The following is a 24,679-nucleotide window of genomic DNA, read 5'->3' on the forward strand; positions in this document are numbered from 1 at the left end:
TCAACAGAGTGTTTCTTGATGAGAAAATGCTTCCTTTTTCATAGGAAATACCTGAAATTAAGAAAGAGCTCCATTATTCACAAATGGTCATCAATAACAAAAGCTATTTCAGCTAGATGAATAACAAAGAGAAACAGGCAATAAATTATTCAGAAATGTGTAAGGCACATTTCATACACATTCACATTTCACTTTATCTTTAAAATATTTAGCAATAAAATATTTTTCCCTTAAGTCACAATTTCTCCTTAAAAACAACAAATCATAGCAATCACTCCATCTTCTGAAATTCTGGAACATTATGTGTACAATTCAAGAAGTAATCATCTAAAATCAGCTCATAGTGCAGGTTACAGTTTCTGCATGGAGCCTGTCTCTCACAAGTAGAGTGTGACCTCTTGGAGGGTAGGCACCGTGTTTCCTAATTGTTAGCTGACCTTTTGCCTGTGGCACACTAGTAATACATTTTAGTTTATATCGTCTTTAAGTCACTCTTTCCTTTTTCCCAATCCTGCTTTTCTCCTGTAACTCTTATATTTTCTCCTAATGTAAAGGTAGTGTTTTATGTTCTAAATCATTTTTATGTTGCAACAAAAGTATATTCAACCCAAAATGTAACACTTCATGGTAAATTTTGCAATTACTGTATTTTCTGAGGACATCATCATAATCCATATTATATCAATTGTATACCCACAGTGTACAGGCAAAATTATAGAATGTAAGTCCATCATTCCTAAGTACAGAACATTCTTATTACCTACTATCTCATACTAAACAGTATAGTATTATTAAACTTACCATTTTCACTACAGTTTTGTGTTTGCATAAAACCAGACAAGTTATTAACAAAACAGATAATATGACAAAAGCAAGTGGAATCAAAGAAAACAACAATGTTTCCTTCCATGGGTCACCTAGGGTTAAAAATTTAAAAAAGAGAGAGAAAGAAGGGTTAGATATTTACAATTTATTTTTAAAACTGAACTATTTTATAAATAAACTAGTGAATGGTGAATAACATTAAACCATTTGACAACATCTACCATGTTTTCCAGTGCATAGATTCCACAGTTATCTTTAAGTATAGTATCCCTTTCATTTATGCAGATTTTTACTAAACTGTGACATCATTTCACTTAGTAAAATAACTTACCAAAGCCCAATTCTTATTTTCTTATGTGATGTCATATAATTCTTAATTCTCAATAGTCAAATATTTATATCATATAGTGCTGTAATGAGAAACATCTGCTCTTCAATAAAAGTCCTTTGTGAATGATGGCGCTAGTCTTTAAAAAACATGGGCATGGGTGGTTTTGGTAGAAGGGGAAAAAAGAAATAATTTTGATATAGTCATTACTTTAAAAAATACATTTTCAAGGTTGTCCTGTATTTTAGAAAGTAAAGAACTGAGGTCTTTTCTTTTTTTAGGGATGAAGTTTTTATGGTTCTTTTGCATAGCAAGAAATAAGCAATCAAGAAGAATTAACATTGCTAAAATGGCCATCTTACAAAAGCAGTATACAGATTCAGTGCAATCCCTACCAAAGTTTCTTTTTTTTTTTTTGTGGGACCCTCGCCGGTGGCCGGGGATCGAACTGGTGCTGCAGAGGCTGCGGGCAGCCTCACAACCCAGGGCTCAACCACTGCGCCACCGGGGGGGCCCCCTACCAAAGTTTCAATGGTATCCTTCAAAGAAATAAAACAAACATTACTGATATTTATTGGAACTACAAAACACCCAGAATAGCCACATCAATCCTGACATAAAAGAGGAAGAATGGAGGTATCACATTCCCAGACTTCAAACTACATCACAAAGCTATAGTAATCAAAACATTATAGAAGTAGAACAAAAATAGACACACAGATCAAGGGAATAGAATTGAAAGCCTAGAAATAAATGTACACTTATATGGACAGTTAATCTATGACAAAGGAATTAAGAGCACACATTGCAGAAAGAAGTCTCTTCAACAAATAGTGTTAGGAAAACTATACACCCACATGCAAAAGAATGAAACTAGACCACTCTCACACCATACACAAAAATTAATTCTAAATGGATTAAAGACTTAAATATATTTAAACCATAATGTACATAGAAGAAAACATAAGCAAAACATTCCATGACATTGGCTTCACTTATGTCTTTGGGAATACAACTCCAAAAGCAAGGGAAACAAAAGCAAAAATAAACAAATGGGAATACATCAAGCTAAAAGGTTCTGAATAGCAAAAGAAACTACATTAAAACAAAGACACCCCACCATGCCAAATGGGAGAAAATATTTACACATCATACATCTGACAGGGGCTAAAATCCAAGACCTACAAAGAACTCATACAACTCAAGGAAAAAACAAAAATCCAGTTAAAAAATTGTCAGAAGAGCTAAACAGACAGTTCTCCAAAGAAGACATAAAGATGGTCAACAGGCACATGAAAAAAAAATGCTCATTATCATTTACATTACCAGGGACATAGAAATCAAACCCACAATGAGACAATATCTCACACCAGTGAGAATGGCCCATATCAAAAAGACCAGAAACAAATATTGTTGGTGAGGATGTGGAGAAAAATGTACCTTCCTACATTGTTAGTTGGAATGTAGACTGGTCCAGTCTCTATGAAAAATAATATGGAGGTTACTGAAAATATTAAAAATAGATCTACCATATTATCTAGCACTAATTCAAAGGCATATATGCATGCCTATGTTTATTACAGCATTATTTACAATAGCCAAATTATGGACTCAATCTAAGTGTTCAATGCCAGATGAATGGATTAAGATGTGGTGTGTGGGCATATGAAAAAATGTTCAACATCACTTGTAATCAGGGAAATGCAAATCAAAACTACCATGAGATACCATCTTACACCAGTGAGAATGGCACATATTAAAAAAAACTAGCAACAACAAATGTTGGCCAGGATGTGGAGAAAAAGGAACTCTCCTGCACTGCTGGTGGGAGTGCAAACTGGTCCAACCACTATGGAGAGCTGTGTGGAGATTTCTGGACCTACTAAACATAGAGCTTCCATATGACCCAGCAATTCCACTCCTAGGTATTTACCCAAAGGACACAGAAACATCAATCCCAAAGAGCACCTGCACCCCTATGTTTATAGCAGCACTGTTTACAATAGGTAAGCTTTGGAAACAACCCAAATGCCCAAAAATAGATGACTGGATCAAGAAGATGTGGTCCATATACACCACGGAATATTACTCAGCATTCAAAAAAGATAAACACATGCAATTTGCAGCAACATGGATGGTGCTGGAAGGGATCATGCTCAACGAAATAAGCCAGAAAGAAAAAGAAAAATACCAGATGGTCTCACTCATAGCAGGAATCTAGAAAACTTAAATAAGGGACCAGGAAAATGAATGACTATAAGAAAGTGAAAATCAAAATTAACAAAAAACTATGAACCTGAGACACTCTGTGGGGGGTGGGGAGGGGAGGGATTGGGGTCAAAATAAGGGGGTTGCAATTGTGTGGGGAATATAAAAATAAAATTTATTTTAAAATAAATAAATAAATAAATAAAAACAATAAATGTTGAAAAAAAGATGTGGGGTGTGTGTGTGTGTATATATATATATATATATGGAAGAAATATATATATATACACACAATGGAATACTACTGAGCTCTATATATTTAAAAAAACTAATTTTTGCCATTTGTGAAACATGGATGGAACTGGAAAGATTATTCTAAGTGAAATAATTCAGAAGGAAAAGACAAATACTGGGTGGCTTCACTCATATGTGGAACATAAAGAAATAAAAGAAAGGAACAGACAAACCGAATCAAAGCAAACCCTAGAAATCTGATTACAGAACTTAGGCTACCAGAAGAAGAGGGCTGGAGATGGGGAGCAAAGTGTGGCGGGGGGGGGGGGGCGCTTAATGGACTATGGTGAAGGACCCTGGATGCCTTGTTGATGAATATGTATGGTGTGAAGAAATGGAATCCTATATTCCCGAATTATACATAGTGTTCTAAATCAATGTTACCTTAATTTAAAAAAATTATTTTTTAAAAGTATATGAAATTTTTGAAAAAAAAATGAATAATCACTAAAACATATAAAGTAGGCAAATCTTATCTTTCCAAAACTAGTATCTCCCACACCTCTTGAAGCATCTTAAATCTTAAATCCAAGACCAGAACGTAGTCTCTCCCCACTTTTTTCTTTATCCTATTCCTTTAGAATATTTGTTTCTACTAGAAAATTACCAGCGAAATTCATATGTTCACCCCAGTTAAATTTGCAACCATATAATCTGGAGAAATGACTTAATAAGCCTTTTTAGCACAAAAATTAACAATGGGAAAAACAGGCTTATTTCTTCAGTTTCTAATAGCTCCCATAAAGACAAATTCTGAATAAGATATATTTCCCAAAAATGTATTGTCTTAAAGAAATAAGACCAATGAATCCAGAAAATTCTTCGATCCTTATCTCAAAGTTAAGATTTTATCAAGAGATACCTGTCAGGGCAAAAGAAATCTCTGTAATCCATATCACAGTTCCAAAATACATGAAAGATATATATTTCCAGGAAATGACTAGAAACTGACACTATCCACTTTCGCATAATTGACTAATGACAAAATGTAATTTAGGATATGACTTTCTTACACATCAGTTCCACAGAGGTTCCAGATTTCTTGTAACAATGACAAAATGCAGAACCACTAAGCATTCCTTCTGATTTTATAGATCTCTTGACTTGGGGTTCTCTCCCTTTCTCTTGAAGGGGTTCTCTCCCTTCCTGATTTTTCTCCATACCCTTCGGTTATTATATTATTTATATTGTTTCTTTGTTACCTGTCTCTACTCAAGTTGGGAATAAAATTCCATGAGGACATTAACATGTGTTAATAAATGCTTAATAAATATTTGCTGAGTAAAAAGGAATTATGAGGGAGCAAAATTTGCCCCTCCAAAATATGTCTGATTATTTTTAAGAAACAACAGGCTCAAGGAAGTTTTTCTTTATCTCCCTCTTACCCGTTCAGAGTAATTAGGTAGAGTAATTAGGTCTGTCCCAGGAGGGAGCTATCACCACTGATAAATACAAGGAATATGAGTTAGGTATGGTAGGCTGGGGAACGAACAATGCCTGTTTGTTCAAATTCATCTCTGCATCCCTTTGTCTCTGCGTGACAAGGCAAAATTTGTTTATCAAACATTTGTTTTTCCTATCTTCCTGTAAATCCTACCATTTGAAGTTCCAGGCCACTACACCCTTCACTTTAGCTCAGGATGGCATATAAACCCCAATTGCCTAAATGTCTAGAGTCTCAAATTTTTGTGGAGTTCCCATACATGTATAATTAAATTTATTTTTCTTGTTAATCTCTTTTATATCAGTTTAATAATTATACCAGCCAAACAACCTAGAAAGGTAGAAGGAAAATTTTTCCTACTTGACAGAACAATGATAGCTCTATATTCATTGGGAAATAATAAACAGAGATTGATTCCATCATATAGGAACATGAGAGGAGGTGATTGATATAAATACTAGTATCTGTATCTATGTCTGCATATCCATATACTGGAAAGAGCAATGTTTAATTAATTTCCTTCAATTTTCAACAAATATTAGTAATTTCTATTGCTAAAGCTAATATACTATGAAGAAAGATTATCTTTTGTTTCACTTTCAAGTCTTCTGAGTTTATATGCTATTGGTTTAAATCTTTTATCCTGTCACTTCTTTTTTAAACTGGGATGACGTAGTTCTTTTTTAAAAAAAAAAAGATTTGTTTGTTTGTTTATTTATTTATTTATTTATGCATACAAGAACTGGGGTATAAGCCCAGGTGATGAGAAGATTCACCAGAGAGAGTGGGGAGCAGAACAGGCAGATGTACTGAATATGCTGCTGAGGGGAGCAGCAAATGAGACAGGAGAGCTCTGCTGTGCCATGTGGGTATCTCCCTGGCTGGCTGGGGATTGAACTCGTGCTACGGAGGCTGCGGATAGCTTCATAGTGGTGTGCTTAACCCCTTGCGCCACCAGGGAGGCCCCAAATTTTCAATTCTTAAGATACCAAGTAAATTTTAAAACTCATTTAACAGCATGCAACATTTACTCAGTGCCTACTATGTGCCAGGTCCTATAAGAAGTGCTAGTTGTACAATAATAAGGAAAGCCAACACAGCACATGATTTCCTGGAGCTTACAATCATGTGAGTTGCTCCCTGGCCGGCTGGGGGTCAAACACATGCTGTAGTGGCCGGGAGTATCTTGACAGGGCTGTCTCTAACCCCTGCACCACCAGGGAGAACCCTAAGTCACTTTAATTCAGCATAGGAAATGAATGGAATATGCATTTTACTAGCAATGACATATTAGAAAAATATTACAGTGCTAGATATTCGAAAACAAGTGTTCTTGCTTTAAGATGTCTGTTCTCTTGATAACTGAAAGCATAAGAAAATATTAATCAAAATAGGTGCTCCCCCAAATTGAACTAGCATATTCCCTAGCTGACAATCAGAAAAGCAAGAATGTTAATAATAGAAGCATAATGACTCTTAGTTAAACTACTAGTTTGACTTCAAGTTAAAAGTGAATATAGGGCCTCCCCGGTGGCGCAGTGGTTGAGCGCTGGGTTGCGAAGCTGCCCGCAGCCTCTGCGGCACCAGTTCAATCCCCGGCTGCTCCCCGGCCACTGGAGGAGGGTCCCACATGGTGCGCAGAAATCTCCTGCCGCCCGCTGCTCCCCTCAGCAGTGTACTTCGGTCCTTCTGCCTGCTCTGCTCCCGGCTCTGGCCCTGGTGAATTCTCTCACCCTCCCGTGCTTCTGACTGTACCCAGTGCATGTATAAACAAACAAACAAACAAATAAATAATACATGCCTCTTTTAAAAAATAATTAATTAAAAAAGTGAATATAGATTTTCAGTAAATATTTTTAATTAAGGTGCTTGTTAATTTGTCTTCTTTATGGACTATGTACACAAGAGCTTTCTGATTTTCATAATTACAAAATATGCTGAAAGAAAATTAATTTTGATAGCAAATGGCTCCAGTCATTTAGTTATTATTCCTTTTTTTAAAGATTTATTTAATTATGCATACAAGAACTGGGGTACAGGCCAGAGATGAGGGAGTGAGAGGAGTCACCAGAGATGGAGTAGAGAACAGAACAGCCAGACTGACTGAAATACTCTGCTGAGGGGAGCAACAGGGGAGGCAGGAGAGGTCTGCTGCGCCGTGTAGGTTAGCTCCCTGGCCGGGGATCGAACTCGTGCTGCAGAGGCTGCGGATAGCTTCATAAGTTGCGTCTTAACTCCTTGCACCACCAGGGAGGCTCTAGTAATTATTCTTTTATCTCATACCTTTCCAGCACTGTTCTTTACTCCACTCACTCCAAATTCCATCATCTGAGCAATAAATATTCACTTTGCTTCTTACTAAAAAGCATAATTGCTGGCTTTCTTTTGATGTTCTTGTGATATACATTTCATTCGCAATTGTGGTAGTAGTCTGAAAGCCAAGCAAAAAATAAAAAGTCATTACTTGATGTAACTGCAATTAGAGTCCCATTTTATTTTTCCTTTCAAAGTGGGTTTTGTTGCCTAAAACATACACATTGAATGACTGGAAGAAAGGGGTATACCAAAATCATAACAGTGATCTCTTTGAATGGTGGGTTTATATTGTTTTTTTTTTTTTTTCAAATTTTTTCTTCCTTTCCTTACCTATATTTTAAATTTTTTTCTAAAGTGATAATGGTTCAACCTGCAATAAAGGGCATGTGTGACAGGGCAAAAATTCTAGTTAGCTTTGATGTCTATGACACTGTATTTGGATTAACTTCTAATTTCCCAGATTCCATAAAGTGGGGTGTTACAGTACACTGAGTTAGCAATAAAAAAATTATCACGCAAATGTTGTTTCTATGGAAACTATGAATTCATATACCTAAAGCAACTTTCCCCTATTCTTAGTTTAACCACCACAAAATTTGTGCTCAGGACCTGACATGCAACTATCCTCAGATTGGAGAATATCACAAAGCTAGATGATGGGGAGAAAAAAAAAGAAAACCACTAAAGTAATTACTTAAATTTTGTCTATGTCAAAGATCTGAAGAGAGGTTTTCTTTGTTGCAATTCTTATTGGGAATGAGCATAATGTGAAGGTTGAAGAGACTGGGCATAAGATCTGGTTTTTAGTTCTAGCATGTAATTTGATTTTAAGTCAATTCACTTTCTCAGGACTAGTAAAATCAATTCAGCTAGCAGTTTTCTCATCCACATATGAAATAAAATTGATCAAAATTAATGGCTAACTTACTTGTCTCCACCACTCTCTAAATTGGAAACCAATGAGTAAAATTAACATATAACTATGTGAAGCTAAAAGCATCACCGAGTTGTTGATGCCTGGGGACCAACATTAATTACTTGTGCAACTATTGGCTACTCCCCGTCTTAGCTCCTTTCCCCTGTAACAAGTAATTCTCCTGTAGCCCTGCCAGACATTAATTTTAACGTGATGGTTATTCCTCAAAAAGTGGTTTTTATGTTTGTGGGTTTTTGTTTTCTTTTCACTTGTGGCCTCTTCACAATCCATTTTATGTATTCACTTGACAACTTCATTTTTTTGGTTTTTTTTTTTTTTTCAAAGACTTATTTATTTATTTATACAAGAACCGGGGTACAGGCCAGATTCGCGGGAGGGTGAGAGGATTCACCAGAGACAGAGTGGGGAACGGAACAGGCAGACTGATGAAACACACTGCTGAGGGGAGCAGCAGGGAGACAAGGAGAGGTCTGCCGCACCATGTGGGACCCTCCCAGGCCAGCCAGGATCCAACCGGTGCTGCAGAGGCTGCGGAGAGCTTCACAGCGCAGCACTCAACTGCCTGCGCCATCAGGGAAGGCCCTCACTTGGCAACTTTATTGACATAAAATTGGAAACAAATGAGTAGATCATGTCTAAGGTCCTATGTAGCTTTAAAATTAGTATGATTAATTATGCTTCCAAATTACAAACATCTTTCTTTTATCTACTAGATTATTTAGTCTTTTAGAAATTAAACTAAGGTAACAGAGTATGCTCTAATCTTTACGTGGATAGTAACTGATTTTTGGTTCTCATGTTGACCATTTTATTTAAAAGCTTGTGTTTATAGCTTTCCCTAATAAATACAATGTTCATACCACGCAGACAGTATCATCTTCTGTGAGTTGAATTTCATAAATAAAACACTTGGCTGGAATGGGGCCTCTGGGCAAGTCCCATCTCAAGATTATCTCCTCTGAATTCTTCACAGTTAAACTAAGGTAGTCTGGTGGCAAAGGTTTAACTGAAAAGCAAAAAGAAACCATTTAAACATGGAGACTGTTGAAGTTCAGCAGTAGCCCTTATGACAAGCTGGGGACACCTAATAACAGAAGCCTTCAGGGATAAATTAGGTGGCTCAAGATGGTTCTCTATACTGTGAATTAAAATCAAATTTGCTTCCTAATCAAAATAGTTTGCTGAGAAAGTTATTTTGGAAACTAATTGCCTAACGTCACATATCTATCAATAGTTAAGTCCAAGAGAAAAGTTAGAAGGTTCAAATCATTGCAGTCATTTTCCCACTTTATAGAAACAGAAACAACTACCTCAACAAATGTTCCCACTATTTTTATTAATAGTTAATTCTTATTTAGAGGTTTTGATGTGACAGGCAAGGAATCAGGGATGTTACATAAAATTCATTCATGTTTCACAGTAAACCTAAGAGGTAGGCCTCTATTCTTATTTTATTGATGAGTAAATTGAAACATGTTTTGTAGCTTGTCCAAAGTCAGACATAAAGTGGTAAATCTGGAATGACTGATTTGTCATTCTCATAATTGTTAGAACTGAAAAAAAAACAGATTCAGAAAACATCCAACCATTTGCTAATTAAGCCTTGGGAATGAGTGATTCCATAACTGCTCCATCATTAACACTAGAAAAAAAATACTATAAAGGAGCAAAATTTCTTTACAGCTGGGTAATTAATTTCAAGTTCTAAGTGAAAAGTACAACTTATCCCTCATTTTTCTGGCTTTACATTTCAATGACTCCTTTCCCCACATCCTCCCACCCCCAACATGCGTGTGTGTGTGTGTGTGTGTATGAGAGAGATGTAGTTATGTATATATGTCTATATATTTCCATGTGGTTATAAATGGCCTAAAATAGAATGTTTATGGGTTGTTTGCCTCACCTATATTTTGAAGCTGAAAAACAAAATAGCTGGATCTAATAGGCTTGGATTCTGATGATCCATTAACACAGATGTAGAAATCTTTATAGTCTGATGACTCCAAATAGGGAAATCTACATCCAATATTTATTTTATTATCCTTGGTATAATCAGAACATTCTAACGCATGGTCCAAGCCCTCATACCTGTAAAAAAAAAAAAAGTTATTAAGAATTGTTTTACCAATATTTTCTAGTATCACAGCACTCAAATTTTCAATTCTTTTTTTTTAAGATTTACTTATGCATACAAGAACTGGGGTACAGGCCAGAGGTTTGGGAGGTGAGAGGATTCACCAGAGACAGAGTGGGGAAGAGAACAGGAAGATTTACTGGAATACACTGCTGAGGGGAGCATCAAATGAGACAGAAGAGGTCTGCTGTGCCATGTGGGTATCTCCCTGGCTGCCTGGGGATTGAACTCGTGCTATGGAGGCTGTGGATAGCTTCATAGTGGTGTGCTTAACCCCTTGTGCCACCAGGGAGGCCCCAAATTTTCAATTCTTAAGATACCAAGTAAATTTTAAAAATCATTTAACAGCATGCAACATTTACTGAGTGTCTACTATGTGCCAGATCCTATAAGAAGTGCTAGTTGTACAATAATAAGGAAAGCCAACACAGCACATGATTTCCTGGAGCTTACAATCAGGTGGGAGTCTTTACAAAATCTCAAAAATAAGGTAAGGATTCCAAAACAAGGCAAGGGTTTTTACTCAGGTTTTTAGGTTATACTGATTTTGTGAATCACAGAATTTGTGAATCAAAAGCTAAGATTCCTATTAAGAAAACCTGGATTTTATATAGAAAACCCTGCATGGTACTGCCTTCTTGATAGTGTACTGGGCAATTTATTTTATAAGGAAGCAGATTTTATTTATTTTTTTAAAGATTTATTTATTCATGCATACAAGAACTGGGGTACAGGCCAAATGCACAGAAGGGTGAGAGGAGACAGAGGAGACAGAGCAGGGAGCAGAACAGGCAGAATGACTGAAATACACTGCTGAGGGGAGCAGCGGGAGAGGCAGGAGAGGTCTGCCGCACCATAGGGGTTTCTCCCTGGTGGGCCAGGAATTGAACCCATGCTGCAGAGGCTGTGGACAGCTTCACAGGGCTGTGCTCAACCGCCTGCACCACCAGGGTCTCCCCTGGTTGAGCGCTGAGCTGTGAAGCTGCCCGCAGCCTCTGCAGCGCCAGTTCGATCCCCGGCCCCAGGCGAGGGCCCCACATGGCGTGCAGACCTCTCCTGCCGTTCCCCCTGCTCCCCTCAGCAGTGTATTTCATCAGTCTGCCTGTTCTGTTCCCCGCTCTGGCTCTGGTGAATTATCTTACCCTCCCATGCTTCTGACTGTACCCAGTGCTTGTATAAATAAATAAATAAATCTTTAAAAAATAAAATAAAAATAAAAAATTCTCTAAACTTACAATATACACCAACATATAAACCTCAGAAAAGCCCAACAGAGGGTCAAACAGAAAAATAAGAGTCATTTGCAAAGTACATATCTAATTTTCCCATTCTCTTAGACAAGAATTTGGCTGTAGCATTGAAAATTAATCTCCTTCCAGTAATAAAGCTAGTAGGAATTAGGGGGGATTTCCCTACCAATTTCCAAAGTAACAAATGCCTGGTTCATTTTCTTAAAAAAATAGTTTGCAATACAAACTATGACATTATCTGTTGAAGTATTCAAAACCATTTTTGAAATGAGGCCAATCCAGCAGCTGATCAAGTGCTGGTGAAAATATTCAGACACTAGTGAATTCACTTTATGCCATGTGTTTAAATTACACAGAGTTTGCAAAATTTTAGTTTCTTAGTTAGTTTACCTAATTGCCTAATTGGTGGATTTGAATACTAGCCTTGACTTTACACAGATTTACTTGTGACAGTGGAAAACTTCAGGTTGCCTTTATTTTCCAGTTTCTAAAATGTTAACATTTACCCCCACTGCTTTACAAAGATGAGGACGAAGTTATGTTAAACATGAACTACAATGTATGAAAGGGAAGGGACTTTGTCTTATTCACATTTTTGTCCTTTTTATATAGAACAGTGCCTGGTATTTCAAAGATACTTAAGGGCCTCCCCTGTGGCACAGCGGTTCAGCGCTGGGTTGCGAAGCTGCCCGCAGCCTCTGCAGCACTGGTTCAATCCCTGGCTGCTGCGCGAGGGTCCCACATGGCACGCAGATCTCTCCTGCCACCCGCTGCTCCCCTCAGCAGTGTACTTTGTCAGTCTGCCTGTTCTGTTCCCCACTCTGGCTCTGGTGAATTCTCTCACCCTCCCGCGCTTCTAACTGTACCCAGTGCTTGTATAAATAAATAAAATAAATCTTTAAAAATATATATATATATTATAAAAAAAGATACTTAATATTTTTGAATTAATGAACAGTGAGTTAGATATTAACAAGTGATGCACCCAATTCCAGGTAAGAAAATTGAGACCACAAAAGGGTACATTGTTTAGCCAAGACCATCACATTAAGCAAGGACAGAGTAGAGATTAGAACCCAGTTCTCAACATTGATAACAGTCTATAACTTGCCACTTTCATATAAACTTTACTAAGGCAAAATGCCATCATAATCTGGGCCTGAAACTCAGTCACAAAGAGTAACTCTTTGTCCTCTCTCCCTTTTTTTGTTATCTAATAAATGTAGACATTTTGAGACTTATCTGTCAGTTTGTTAGGGGGAAAGGATGTCCTGAGCTAATCCCATACAGGCTTTGTGGACTCCAACCCCACTCCAGACCAAAGGCATCAGGACACTGGGAAAGACAAATCCTGTCACCACCAAAGGGAAGGTGGCAGGGACCTAGGGTGGAGTTAAGCAGCCAGGGTTGGTATAAAAAACCAAACACGTGGCCTTGAAGGGGCTCGTTCTCTCGCTCTCTCGCTCGCCTCCTGGCTTCTCGGCTCCTGGCTCTCGGCCAGCTCTCAGGGTGCCATTTGGGATTCCAGATCAGCGGATCAGGTAGGACGCCTTTAAAACTTTCTCTCCCACTTTTCTCCCTGAGTTGTACGTTTCCTCATTTCCCCTTCCCTTGTAAATAAACCTTTTATTAACCTTTCACGTGTGCCTGCAGTAGAGTATTGATAAATCCTTTTAAACGCACGGGTGAGGACCCACAGTCAGGCACCCCGTTTTGTATCAGGGCTGCCCTACAACAGTTTACCAATGCTATCATCATTTAATGAATATTTACTGATAAATCTACTATGGGCATAGCACAGCAGAGGTACTCAAAGAAATATAAATTGCTCATGCCTATCAATCTCTTAAAATTTTAAGAGGGGAGACAAAGTATGTATAGATGAGAAAAATTTGAATACTATCTGGGTAATAAGTGATTAAGAAATATAATAGGTGAAAAATATAATCAGGAAAAAACTGAACAGAAGATGATGAAATAAGTTAAAAGGTTAATGAAACTGAGTATCAGCTGGGCCTAGAAGCGTGGATAACAATTGGCAAAAGGGCAAGCCAGGGTGCATTTTAGATAGCAATGCACACAAAGGTATAAAAGATCATAACATGATGTAAAACAGATATATAAAAATAATAATAATGATAATAATATTTTTAAAAAATAAAATAAAAAAGGCCTCCCTGGTGGCGAAGTGGTTGAGCGCTGGGTTGCGGGGCTGCCTGCAGGCTCTGCATCGCTGGTTCAATCCCCGGCCTCCGGGCAAGGGTCCCACATGGTGCGCAGACCTCTCCTACTGCCCACTGCTCCCCTCAGCAGTGTACTTCATCAGTCTGCCTGCTCTGCTCTCCGCTCTGGCTCTGGTGAATTCTCTCACCCTCCCGCGCTTCTGACTGTACCCAGTGCTTGTATAAATAAATAAAAATAAATCTTAAAAAAAATAAAATAAAAAATACACTAATGAGAAAAAATATAGAAATGGTTCTAAATGCAGAAGGACAAGCACACTGGTGACAGTATGGTTGGGCCTGAACCAGGAATATGAGCCCTGCCTTAGAAGCCACTGTACTACATTTCTCAGGGTCATGATGATGGGTTGCCTAATGATTAATGAGATATTTCTGTTCTTTCCAAGGATGCGATAACATCAGTGCCTGTTGGGGCCTCCATGGTGGCACAAGGAGTTAAGCATCAGGACTATGAAAGCAATCCGCAGCTACTGCAGCATGAGTTCAATTCCAGCCAAGGAGCTGACCTACATGGCACAGCAGACCTCTCCTGTCTTGCCTGCTGCTCCCCTCAGCAGTGTATTTCAGTCTATCTGCCTGTTCTGCTCTCCACTCTGTTTCTGGTGAATCCTCTCATCCTCCCACCTTTGGCCTGTACCCCAGCTCTTGCATACATAAATAAATAAGTCTTTAAAAAAAATCAGTGCCTCATATTAAAAAAACTAGCAACAACAAATGTTGGCGAGGTTGTGGAGAAAAAGGAACTCTCCTGCACTGTTGGTGGGAGTGCAGACTGGTCCAACCACTATGGAGAGCTGTGTGGAGATTTCTGGACCTACTAAACATAGAGCTTCCATATGATCCAGCAATTCCACTCCTAGGTATTTACCCAAAGGACACAGAAACATCAATCCCAAAGAGCACCTGCACCCCTATGTTTATAGCAGCACTGTTTACAATAGGTAAGCTTTGGAAACAACCCAAATGCCCAAAAATAGATGACTGGATCAAGAAGATGTGGTACATATATACCATGGAATATTACTCAGCATTCAAAAAAGATAAACACATGCAATTTGCAGCAACATGGATGGCACTAGAAGGGATCATGCTCAGCGAAATAAGCCAAAAAGAAAAAGAAAAATAACAGATGTTCTCACTAATAGCAGGAATCTAGAAAACCTAAATAAGGGACCAGGAAAATGAATAACTATAAGAAAGTGAAGATCAAAATCAACAAAAAACTATGAACCAGAGACACTTTTTGGGGGGTGGGGGGCGGGAGGGGAGGGATTGGGGTCAGAATGGGGGGGGTTGCAATTGTATGGGGGAATATAAAAATAAAATTTATTATTTAAAAAAAAATCAGTGCCTGATGAACACTTGAGGGTCATTTTATATCATCAATAGTCTTGAGTCCAGCACCCTGGTTCTGAAGGTGAAGAAATTCTTCACTCTTGCATGTTCCCACATTCCTTTCTTTCCTATATAATCTTCCTTCACTTACCACTTGGGGAGGCAGTCTTTTCTGACTACTGACTTTGCTGTTCTCTCAGTGTGGTGCCACTTGCTGATAAAATGCTTCCATTGTGGAACAAGCCCATGGTTCAGAGTTTGGTTGTCTGAGTGTGAGCAATACAACCCAGTTTGGTCAGTAACAAGAGTAGAAGGTAATGTTGAAAAGGCAGTAATACAGTGAGGCAGAGTGTTGAATGCCAACCTAGATTTTCTGCAGGAAACAATGAGTAGGCACAGAAGGCTTTTGACAAAAAGAGTGACACATGAAAACAACAGTATAGGAAGATAAATTTGGCAGAACAGGAAGCCGAAAGACCATCATTTGGAAAGTCATAATGCTTATCTAGATGTGGAATGAAAAGAACCAGTGTACACCCTTGTAAAGTAGTGTCAGACATAGTGATTAATGTTATCATAAAATTAAGGAATAAAGGAGATAGTATATTCGAGATGATTCAAAGTTTAAAAGCCTCAGTAACAACAAAGATAGGGAAGTAAGGAAAAGAAAAGATCCAGTTTAATAGATAACTGATTTATTAATAGGGAAGGATATAAAGTATACTAAAAATTTTAAGGTTATAACTCCAACTACTAAAGGACAAAAACCTTAATCCAATACAGAAACAACAATTGCATATCACCCTTAGAGCACCTTTTAGTAACTATAGCCTAAACCTATTTACTCTCATTGAAAACCTCAAATAATTATAAACAATCTCCAAAATAGATACAATTCAAAAACATGTATATTAATTTAATTTAATGAAAATAACAGTTACTCATACTGTGAATTAATTTTGACACATATTTTCCTAATCAGTAAGTTTAATTACAAAACACTTACCAGGGCCTCCCTGGTAGCACAAGGGGTTAAGACACAAACTATGAAGCTATCCGCAGCCTCTGCAGCACTGAGTTTGATCCTTAGCCAGGCAGACCCACATGAAGCAGCAGACCTCTCCTGTCTCACCCGCTGCTCCCCTCAGCAGTGTATTTCAGTCAATCTGCTTGTTCTGCTCCCCACTCTGATACTCTGGTGAATCCTCTCACCCCCCACACCTCTGGCCTATACCCCAGTTCTTATATGCATAAGTAAATAAATCTTTTAAAATAAATAAATAAAACTCATGACTACTTCAAAGCCTAAAGCAGGTAGCACTTGGAATGAAATCCCAAGATATAAAAAATAAAATAAAAACACTTACCAGTAGAACAAGTTGTAATTTGTATCAAACAGAGCACCTGTGCCAGGTTTCCAAGAGCAGAATAAATATTGCCAGTTGTGATATACACAATCCATATCCTGAATTTTAGTGTCCAGATTTCCTAACAAATAAATGAATTGTGAATACTTGGAAGGTATGGTGATGAATCATTTGAGAAATCACCATGCAATTTGATTGCATTTCCTTTCACCTCTCCATTTCATTTAGCAATCAAATCAACTTAATCAGGAGCATTTTTTTAAAAAGTTGCAGGAAGCCACTTTACTCTAAGTGGGGAATGCAAAGTCAAAAACCTTTAGGGACTTATATACTGGTACAAGTATACACATATACAAGTATACACATATGCAAAAGTACTAAATTAATCATCCTTGGATGCTCTGAGCAGTTGAGCAAACACTCACATGCATTCTTAGTAATATGACTCCAAAATCTGGAACTATATTGACCAAAAAAGATGTAGGCTTTGCCAAAGGTAGTTGTTGATTTAAAGAATTCAAAAAGGTCAGTTACCTACTCCTAAAAAGGATTTTATTTTATAACATACTCTATTATACATATAATCTAAAATATAAGAGTTAAAGAACATACTCCCTTTGTGGATTGTTCTGCCATTATTAAATATGAAAAAGAGAGCTTTGTTTTAACCTTGTAGTGATGTCCAGTATGTAGCTTCTGACCATGAACTTTGAACATCTGATCCATTTGTGCATTGTCCTGGCAGAAGTGTGTGAATCTTTGCTTCAATGCCTTTGTTAAGATCAAACCCATCTTTGTAATGTAGATTCTTAGTAATGATGGTCTGTTTGATATAAAAGAGAGAGAAAGAGAGAGAGAGAGAGAGAGAGAGATGAAGTCACACTTAGAAGTAGTGATGCAATGAGAGAAACCATAACTAAAGTGAAAAGAGACCCTACTCAATGATAGAATATATTTTCCCACCAGAGATTGACTAGGGACTGATATCAAAGGCAACAAATAGAAAACAAATAACCCAATGAAAATATAGGCAGAAGAGCTAAACAGGGACCAAAGTAAACATAGACTGCACACAGACACGCGAAAAAATATTCATCATCACTTATCATAAGCGACGCAAATCAAGATCACAATGATATACCAGATCACACCTGTGAGAATGACCCATATTGAAAAGACCAGAAACAACAAGTACTGGCAAAGATATGGAGAAAAGGGAATCCTTCTACCCAGCTGGTGAGAATGCAGCCTGGTCTGTCCCTATGGAAAGTTGTATGGAGATGTCTCAAAAGACTAAAAATGGATCGTTCATACAACCCAGTAATTTTATTCCTAGGCATCAACCCCCAAAATTCAAAAATAGTAATTTGGAAGGAAACTTGCACTCCCATGTTTATTGCAGTGCTATTTACAGTAACCAAACTATGGAAACAACTTACATGCTCAAAAACACATGAGTGGATCAAGAAGATGTTGTTTATATACACAATGGAATGTTAAATCTCAGTGATCACAAAAGATAAATTCATGCCATTTGCAGACACATTTATGGAGCTGGAAGGGATTGTGCTAAGTGAAGTAAGTCAGAAAGAGAAAGGTAAATACCAGATGGTGTTGCTAACATGTGGCATATAAAGAAATCAAACTAAGGGTCAGATAAAGACAAGCTTAAAAATTAACCCTTGCAGGGTTAATAGAACTGAAACATCCAGAGTGGAGAGAAGTGGGGAGGTGTAAGAACAAAAAGGGAAGGAAGCACAGTGGACTATGGTGATGGACTATGGGTGATTTGATGGTGGGTGCAATATGGTGGTAATACCAGATATAGGAATCCTAACGTTACCTCAATAAATAAATAGTACATAAATAAAAATAGAAGTAGTGGTGGCATCATGAGCTATATTAATAAGGCTAAGAAGTCATTAGTACCATGGAGATTTCCTAATATCTGAGAAATTCCTGATGTCTGTTCGATACAATATTCCATATATATTTCTGACAGGTCTCTTTCTATATATCATTTAATTAGAACATTTAAACCTTTAACATTTTATTCAAAGAAACCCAAAAATCTTCTAGAAGTGAAAAATAGGCTCTATCACAGAACTGCAGCTATAACTAACTTGACATTGAAGAGGTAATTTTCACATATCATATGCATATTTGATGACAAATAGTTTATCACCCTTCAATTACCACACAAACTCTTCAGGAGTCATATAAAGTTTAAAATACAGAGAAAGTCAGATAACTTGTAATTTCTAGAGGGACTAAAATCATTTATAATTTATCATTTTATTCCTGATACCTAGAAGAGTGCCTGGCACAAAAAGTGCCTCAATAAATGCTCAATTTGAATTGTTTCTTGAAAATAACTTGCTAAATTAGGAAGGTAACAGAATATCTTGTGCAACAGAAATCTTTAAATGAACATGCTTGTTGATTATCTAAGTAGTTCATAATTCAATAAATTTGCATTGAGCACTTCCTGTGGTCTGTGGGAAGAGTACAAAGATAAGTAAGTCTGTATTTCTGCAGCGAGAAAGCTCACCAGTCTATACATAAGATCCATGTATAAGTTTATAAGTAACTGTAAAATAGGGCATAATGTGTAAGTACTTGGTAGGTCCATAGGCCATGGGACCAAGTACTTTTTCCCTGTAATTCCCAACTGTCATCTTAATAAATGGGTGGGATTAAAATAGACGTGGCAGGAGATAGCAGCAGACATGACAGCTTGTCATATTTTAATCTTAACTATTGAGATATGGGAATTAGACTGGACACTGACACCAGGAATAAGAAGAAAACTAATAATCACTGATATCATAAGTGCATGCTTTACTTACCTTCCAGCTTTCACTATCAATATTTCTATATTTTAATTCATATTCCACTGTGCATTCATCAAAATCATCCAGAGACAATGGAGGTTGCCATTGTAAATAGAGATAACCCAAGTATCCAGGATCCACGATCTCAAAATCCTGAGGAGGATTAACTGAAATAAAATCAATAGAGTATTTTAATTTTTTATGTATCTTATGAGAAAGATTGGTCATCTAGATTATTTCCACATGTCCACAAACTGATGAAAGGAGAAACTCTGGTACATGTATAGAATAGAAAATCATTTAGTCATAAGAACGAAGTACCATTATGCTAAAACATGGACGAACCTTGAAAGAATTATGTTATGTGAAAAAAGACAGTCACAAAAGACCACATATTTTATGAATCAATATTTTATGAAATATATTTTATGAAATATATTTTATATATTTTATGAAATATCAATAATAGGCAAACCCACAGAGACCATTGATTCACGGTTGCCAGGGGCTGGAGTGAAGGGAGAATGAGACATGACTGTTGAATGGATATGGGTTTCTTTTGAGGGGGTGATGTAAATATTCTGTAATTTTATAGTGCTGGTTATTATACAACTTTGTGACTATGCAAAAAACCAGTAACAGGACACTTTAAAAGAGTGAATTTTATGTTAGAAAAATTATATCTCACTAAAACCTGGTAAAATATAGTAAACTACAGCAAATAAAAGTAGATTACCGCTAGAGTTGTCCCCTTTTTAAGAAATTGAATATGCAAAATGTGACCTTGTGTAGCTATACACTAAATTTTCATAGCAACAAGAAATTTAGCATAGAGTTTATCTCTGTGATCATATAGACCAGAATTTGATTTAGGACACAAACACTTGATTACATAAATCTCTCTAAAAGCAAAAAGTATCTCTAAAAGCTAATAGTATCGATTCAGTGTTTACTATATGCATATAACATCATGGGACACACAAAAAGGGATAGGAAATAGAAAATATGACCACTACAGCTAAATGCCTTAAGAATTTAGAGAACAGGCAGATCTGGTTGGTCCATTCTACTTCACTGATTCCTCTAGTTACAGAGCTAACCCTAGTCTTCGGCAAACTAGAGACACTCTGTCAAAGCATTCAAGAAAAAGTGAGAGGCAACTGAGTAGAGTGACATAGGAAAACAGTCCATGGGGAGGGGAGGAGCAGTGGAAGACAATAGTCCCTTCATATGATGATCTAACACAACAAAACAAGGGGCCTCCCTGGTGGCACAGCGGTTGAGCGCTGGGTTGCGAAGCTGCCCGCAGCCTCTGCAGTGCCTGTTTGATCCCAGGCTGCCTGTGAAGGTCCCACATGGCGTGCAGAGCCCTCCTGCTGCCCGCTGCTTCCCTCAGCAATGTACTTCGTCAGTCTGCCTGTTCTGTTCCCCGCTCTGGTGGGTTCTCTCACCCTCCCGCGCTTCTAACTGTACCCAGTGCTTGTATAAATAAATAAATAAATCTTTTAAAAAATAAAATAAAACAATAAAACAAGTCTAACAGTTCTACACTTTTCTACTTGCAAGTTAGAAGTGATAGGGTCTAGGGAGGGGGAGTAGATCGGGTGAGATGCTAAGCTATGCTGGTGTAGTAGGAAACCTGCACATACATATTGCTTATGGCCTCTCTGCTCTGAGTTAACTTTCCAGCCCAAGGACATATCTGCAGGAGTGTGGGGAGCCAGTGCTACCTGCAGACCAGCCTCAGCACAGTGGGAGGAGCCTGAGGCCAGATGTCCAGGAGGGCGATAAGGCGCTCCGAGGGCTGGACATCAAGATCTCTTGGCAGCAGTGAAGGCCAGCTTACTGCTGAACTCTCTTGGTTCAACTCACTATAAAAAGGCAGCTGGAAATGAAATGGGAAGGTGGTTTCTTTAGGGTGTTTACTCCTCGTCTTCCAGATTGCCGTCTGTCTGATTAAAGCGCACTTTAAAGATTCAATTCCTGTCTCTACTTTATTGGCATTCGGTGGTGACAGGTGGCCCGAACTCCAGTCTTCCAGTTACAGAAGCACTATAGTGTGCCATCATGTTGCTATTTTGCTAATAATTTCCTCTCATTTCTGCCTGTTGTTCACTTTAATACTTTACATCATAATATTTATTGAGGTGAAGAATCCACAGAAAGGCTTTGTGGCACAAATCCTTATGTGAGGGGCCCCCATGAACATAAGGAAGGTCTCTGTGAGGATGAGATAACAATCCTGTTGTTACAATTTTTATGGTTAGAAATCTTTTGTCAAATGCATTGCTCTGGTACCTTCAGTAATAAGAGTTCATGAGATATAGTCTAATAATTCTGTTATAATTTTAAAATTTAAATTTCTGTATATACTTTTTATTTATCTAATTGTCTTAGACATTGAGAACAATAACTAAGGAATGTTTCCAGTTACTTAGGTACCAGGCAATGAGTTTTCAGATAATTAACCTACTTATTAGAAAAGACAGTACAAAATGTAATGAAAGTGCCTTAATCCCACCAAATGCTTGTTTTTTATCAGCTACCTTATACATGAGAAAAATTAATAAGAATGTATCTTTTCTGAAATGTTTTCAGTAACAAGCCAACTACTTGTTATACTCATTCAGAAAGTAGATTGAAAAGACAGTTACCTTTAATTTTAAAACTATTCTATTGTTGGTTTACCTTTTATCTCAGCGTTTGAAGACAAAGTAGAACCATAGGCTGTGCAAATAACAAGGGTATATAGGCATCCAATAACAATACGAATGAGTGCCATTTCTTGGAGACAATACTTAGGAATTTCCACTCTGAGAAGGAAAAACATAACATTTTAACCAAATGACTAAATGTCATTAAAGTACAATTGTTCTGTGTCCTTTCAACCAAGAATTGGGGAAACTGTTCCTTTGAACCCTGGAAATAGAAAAAAAAAAGTCAAGTTTGGAGTCAATATAACTTGAAAGGGATGATTTTGCCTCATTCTTCCTATAAGGCTAAAAACAAAGTAAAACAAACACCTGTATCCTTCCATCACTCCCGAACCCTCTACACACACAAACTTCCCTACACACCATATGCACACTAAGGATAGGATGGCTGCAAGCAGTTTTTAGCCTGAAGATTGAGCCACACCCACCAAAATGCTTATTTGCTCACAGGGGAAGTTATGACATCATTAGTCTCCATGGCAACCCTCTCCCCAGCAACAGACAAGACACTGATGTATACATATACACATTTTTGAGATAAAAAGTATTGAGTTATCTGACTGCTGAGAAAGCTTCAAATCTACACCAAATCCTCAGATAAAACAGAATGTACCCCATTTCTTCATTAATATTAAATCATCTTCTACTTTAGCATCTGTTCCATTCTTCCCCGTGTTTCCTATATCAATAAAATCACCATCTTCTCTGTTGCCCAAACCAGAAACCTGGGAGTCTTCCTCAACTCCTCTGTCTCCCATTCAATCACTTCATTATCATTACCACTTCCTAAGTCGAGGGTCTTATCATCGGGGATCTATTTATCCAGTCTTTCCTACCTCCAAACCTTTCTCCACACCACATATAGCAAGCACAAATTTTCCAAAGAATAAATCTGAACTTATCACCCCTTTCTTAATATGACAAAAGTATTTCATTGCCGTGGAATGTAGCCATATTTCCCCCCAACCTGTAGCTTAAACGTTTTGTTAGAAAAGCTAAAGTAAGCAGAATCAAATAATAAGCACTTTTTCTTCTTTTCCCTCAATCCACCCTCCGTGCACCTCCCAATGTTGATAACACAAGGACAAGCATGTGCTGGCCTTTAAAGGCTGTTAACCACAAAGGAACACTTTCTGCTGAAGAAGATAAATATTGTTACTCCTGAGGCCTACACTGTCCAGCACCTCCTTAGTGGGAATGGAAAGCCCTTTACCCCCTTCATGGCCAACAACTCCTCACATTTCTTTCCATTCCCATATAATCATAACAATGCTGACATTTGAAAACCTGGATTCTTTTTCGGGTATTAAACTACAGACTCCCTTGGTGGCCATATTGTATAATAAACTCCTTTGTGCAAAGACATCCTGATGGTTCAGAGTTTGCCTTCCTGGGTGGCAAACAAAAGACCAGTTTGGTTGTTTACAAGAATTTCATCATTTTATTCTTGAAGAATATCGGCTTTATGATCAAAACAAAGGACTCATATCCTCAGTCTAAAAATACTCTCAAGGAAAAAAATCACTGTTCTGAGCTCTACTGTCTCTTTTAGTCTACATTACTGGAACCAACAATTTCACAGGAAGTTAAGGATTAAAAGTTATTTACCCCAATATTCCAAGAGTATCTTTTTGTCTCCTGCATAAGTTAATTAAGCAGGACATGAAACAGGGGCGGTCAGGGCAGGAGAATGGGATACCAAGATATGTCAGAATGACTACCCACTGGCCCAGGCTCTAAGACAAGAGAGGTATCAAAAAAGCCCTAAAAGGCCAAAAACCAAAACCAAGGGCTATAGCAATACAATGTACAGGGGCCTATGGGCTATAGCCGAACAAAGGACAGTGCCGGATAAGAGGACAGGTTACTCCCTGTGGGTTCTCACCCATACGCACAATTGCAAGGACCTCAAGCTCTGGGAATAACAACTATGGGGTTTATTTTACAAACAGAAGAAACAAAGAGCTTACGAGAGCCACAAATGGTGCTACCTCACCCAGATAGCATCCACTAAAAGTACAATCAGAGTACCAGTCACTGTTACCAGCATGCCAGACAGCCCTGGACAGCAGTGATGGTCACTGATGGTCTCTCTGAGGCCATGTCAGAGACACCAAATGTTAACAACACATTTTGACTCCAGGCCCAGAGACTTTGGCACTCCTTTTAGGCAATGTCAGAGACAGGACAGAAGGCCCAGTCTCTGACAGAGGTCTTCAGCTTCCTTTCTCTTCTGGGAGGTCGGCTGCTGGATGCTTCTTTTCCTTTTCTTTCAGCTTCCGGTACGTCTTCTTTCTTCAGAGGCTGGAACAGTCTTGTTTTGTTTTGTTTTGTTTTGTTTTTTACAGATCATAGGACTTTATTAAGATGGAATACTGTTAATTACACAGACTACTGTGTAAGCCCAAATCCACAAGTTTCACATGAACTACACAAATAAGAACTAAATG

At 37.8% G+C, this 24,679-nt stretch overlaps 1 protein-coding gene across 1 annotated transcript; it reads right to left on the reverse strand.

The window, feature by feature from the left end:
• On the reverse strand, positions 1 to 24,279 carry IL13RA2 (interleukin 13 receptor subunit alpha 2; the record flags this gene model as incomplete). The annotated part of the gene is made up of 10 exons (XM_084258993.1): positions 1 to 51; positions 802 to 917; positions 7,383 to 7,530; positions 9,216 to 9,358; positions 10,256 to 10,440; positions 16,682 to 16,802; positions 17,351 to 17,504; positions 19,531 to 19,682; positions 22,204 to 22,328; positions 24,221 to 24,279. The coding sequence occupies 10 exons, from the start codon at positions 24,277 to 24,279 to the stop codon at positions 1 to 3; spliced, it is 1,254 nt and encodes a 417-aa protein (XP_084115119.1).
• Between the last annotated feature and the right edge of the window lie 400 nt (positions 24,280 to 24,679).

The sequence above is a fragment of the Talpa europaea genome (genome assembly GCF_964194135.1).
Source record: "Talpa europaea genome assembly, chromosome: X".
NCBI classification, from domain to species: Eukaryota; Metazoa; Chordata; class Mammalia; order Eulipotyphla; family Talpidae; genus Talpa; species Talpa europaea.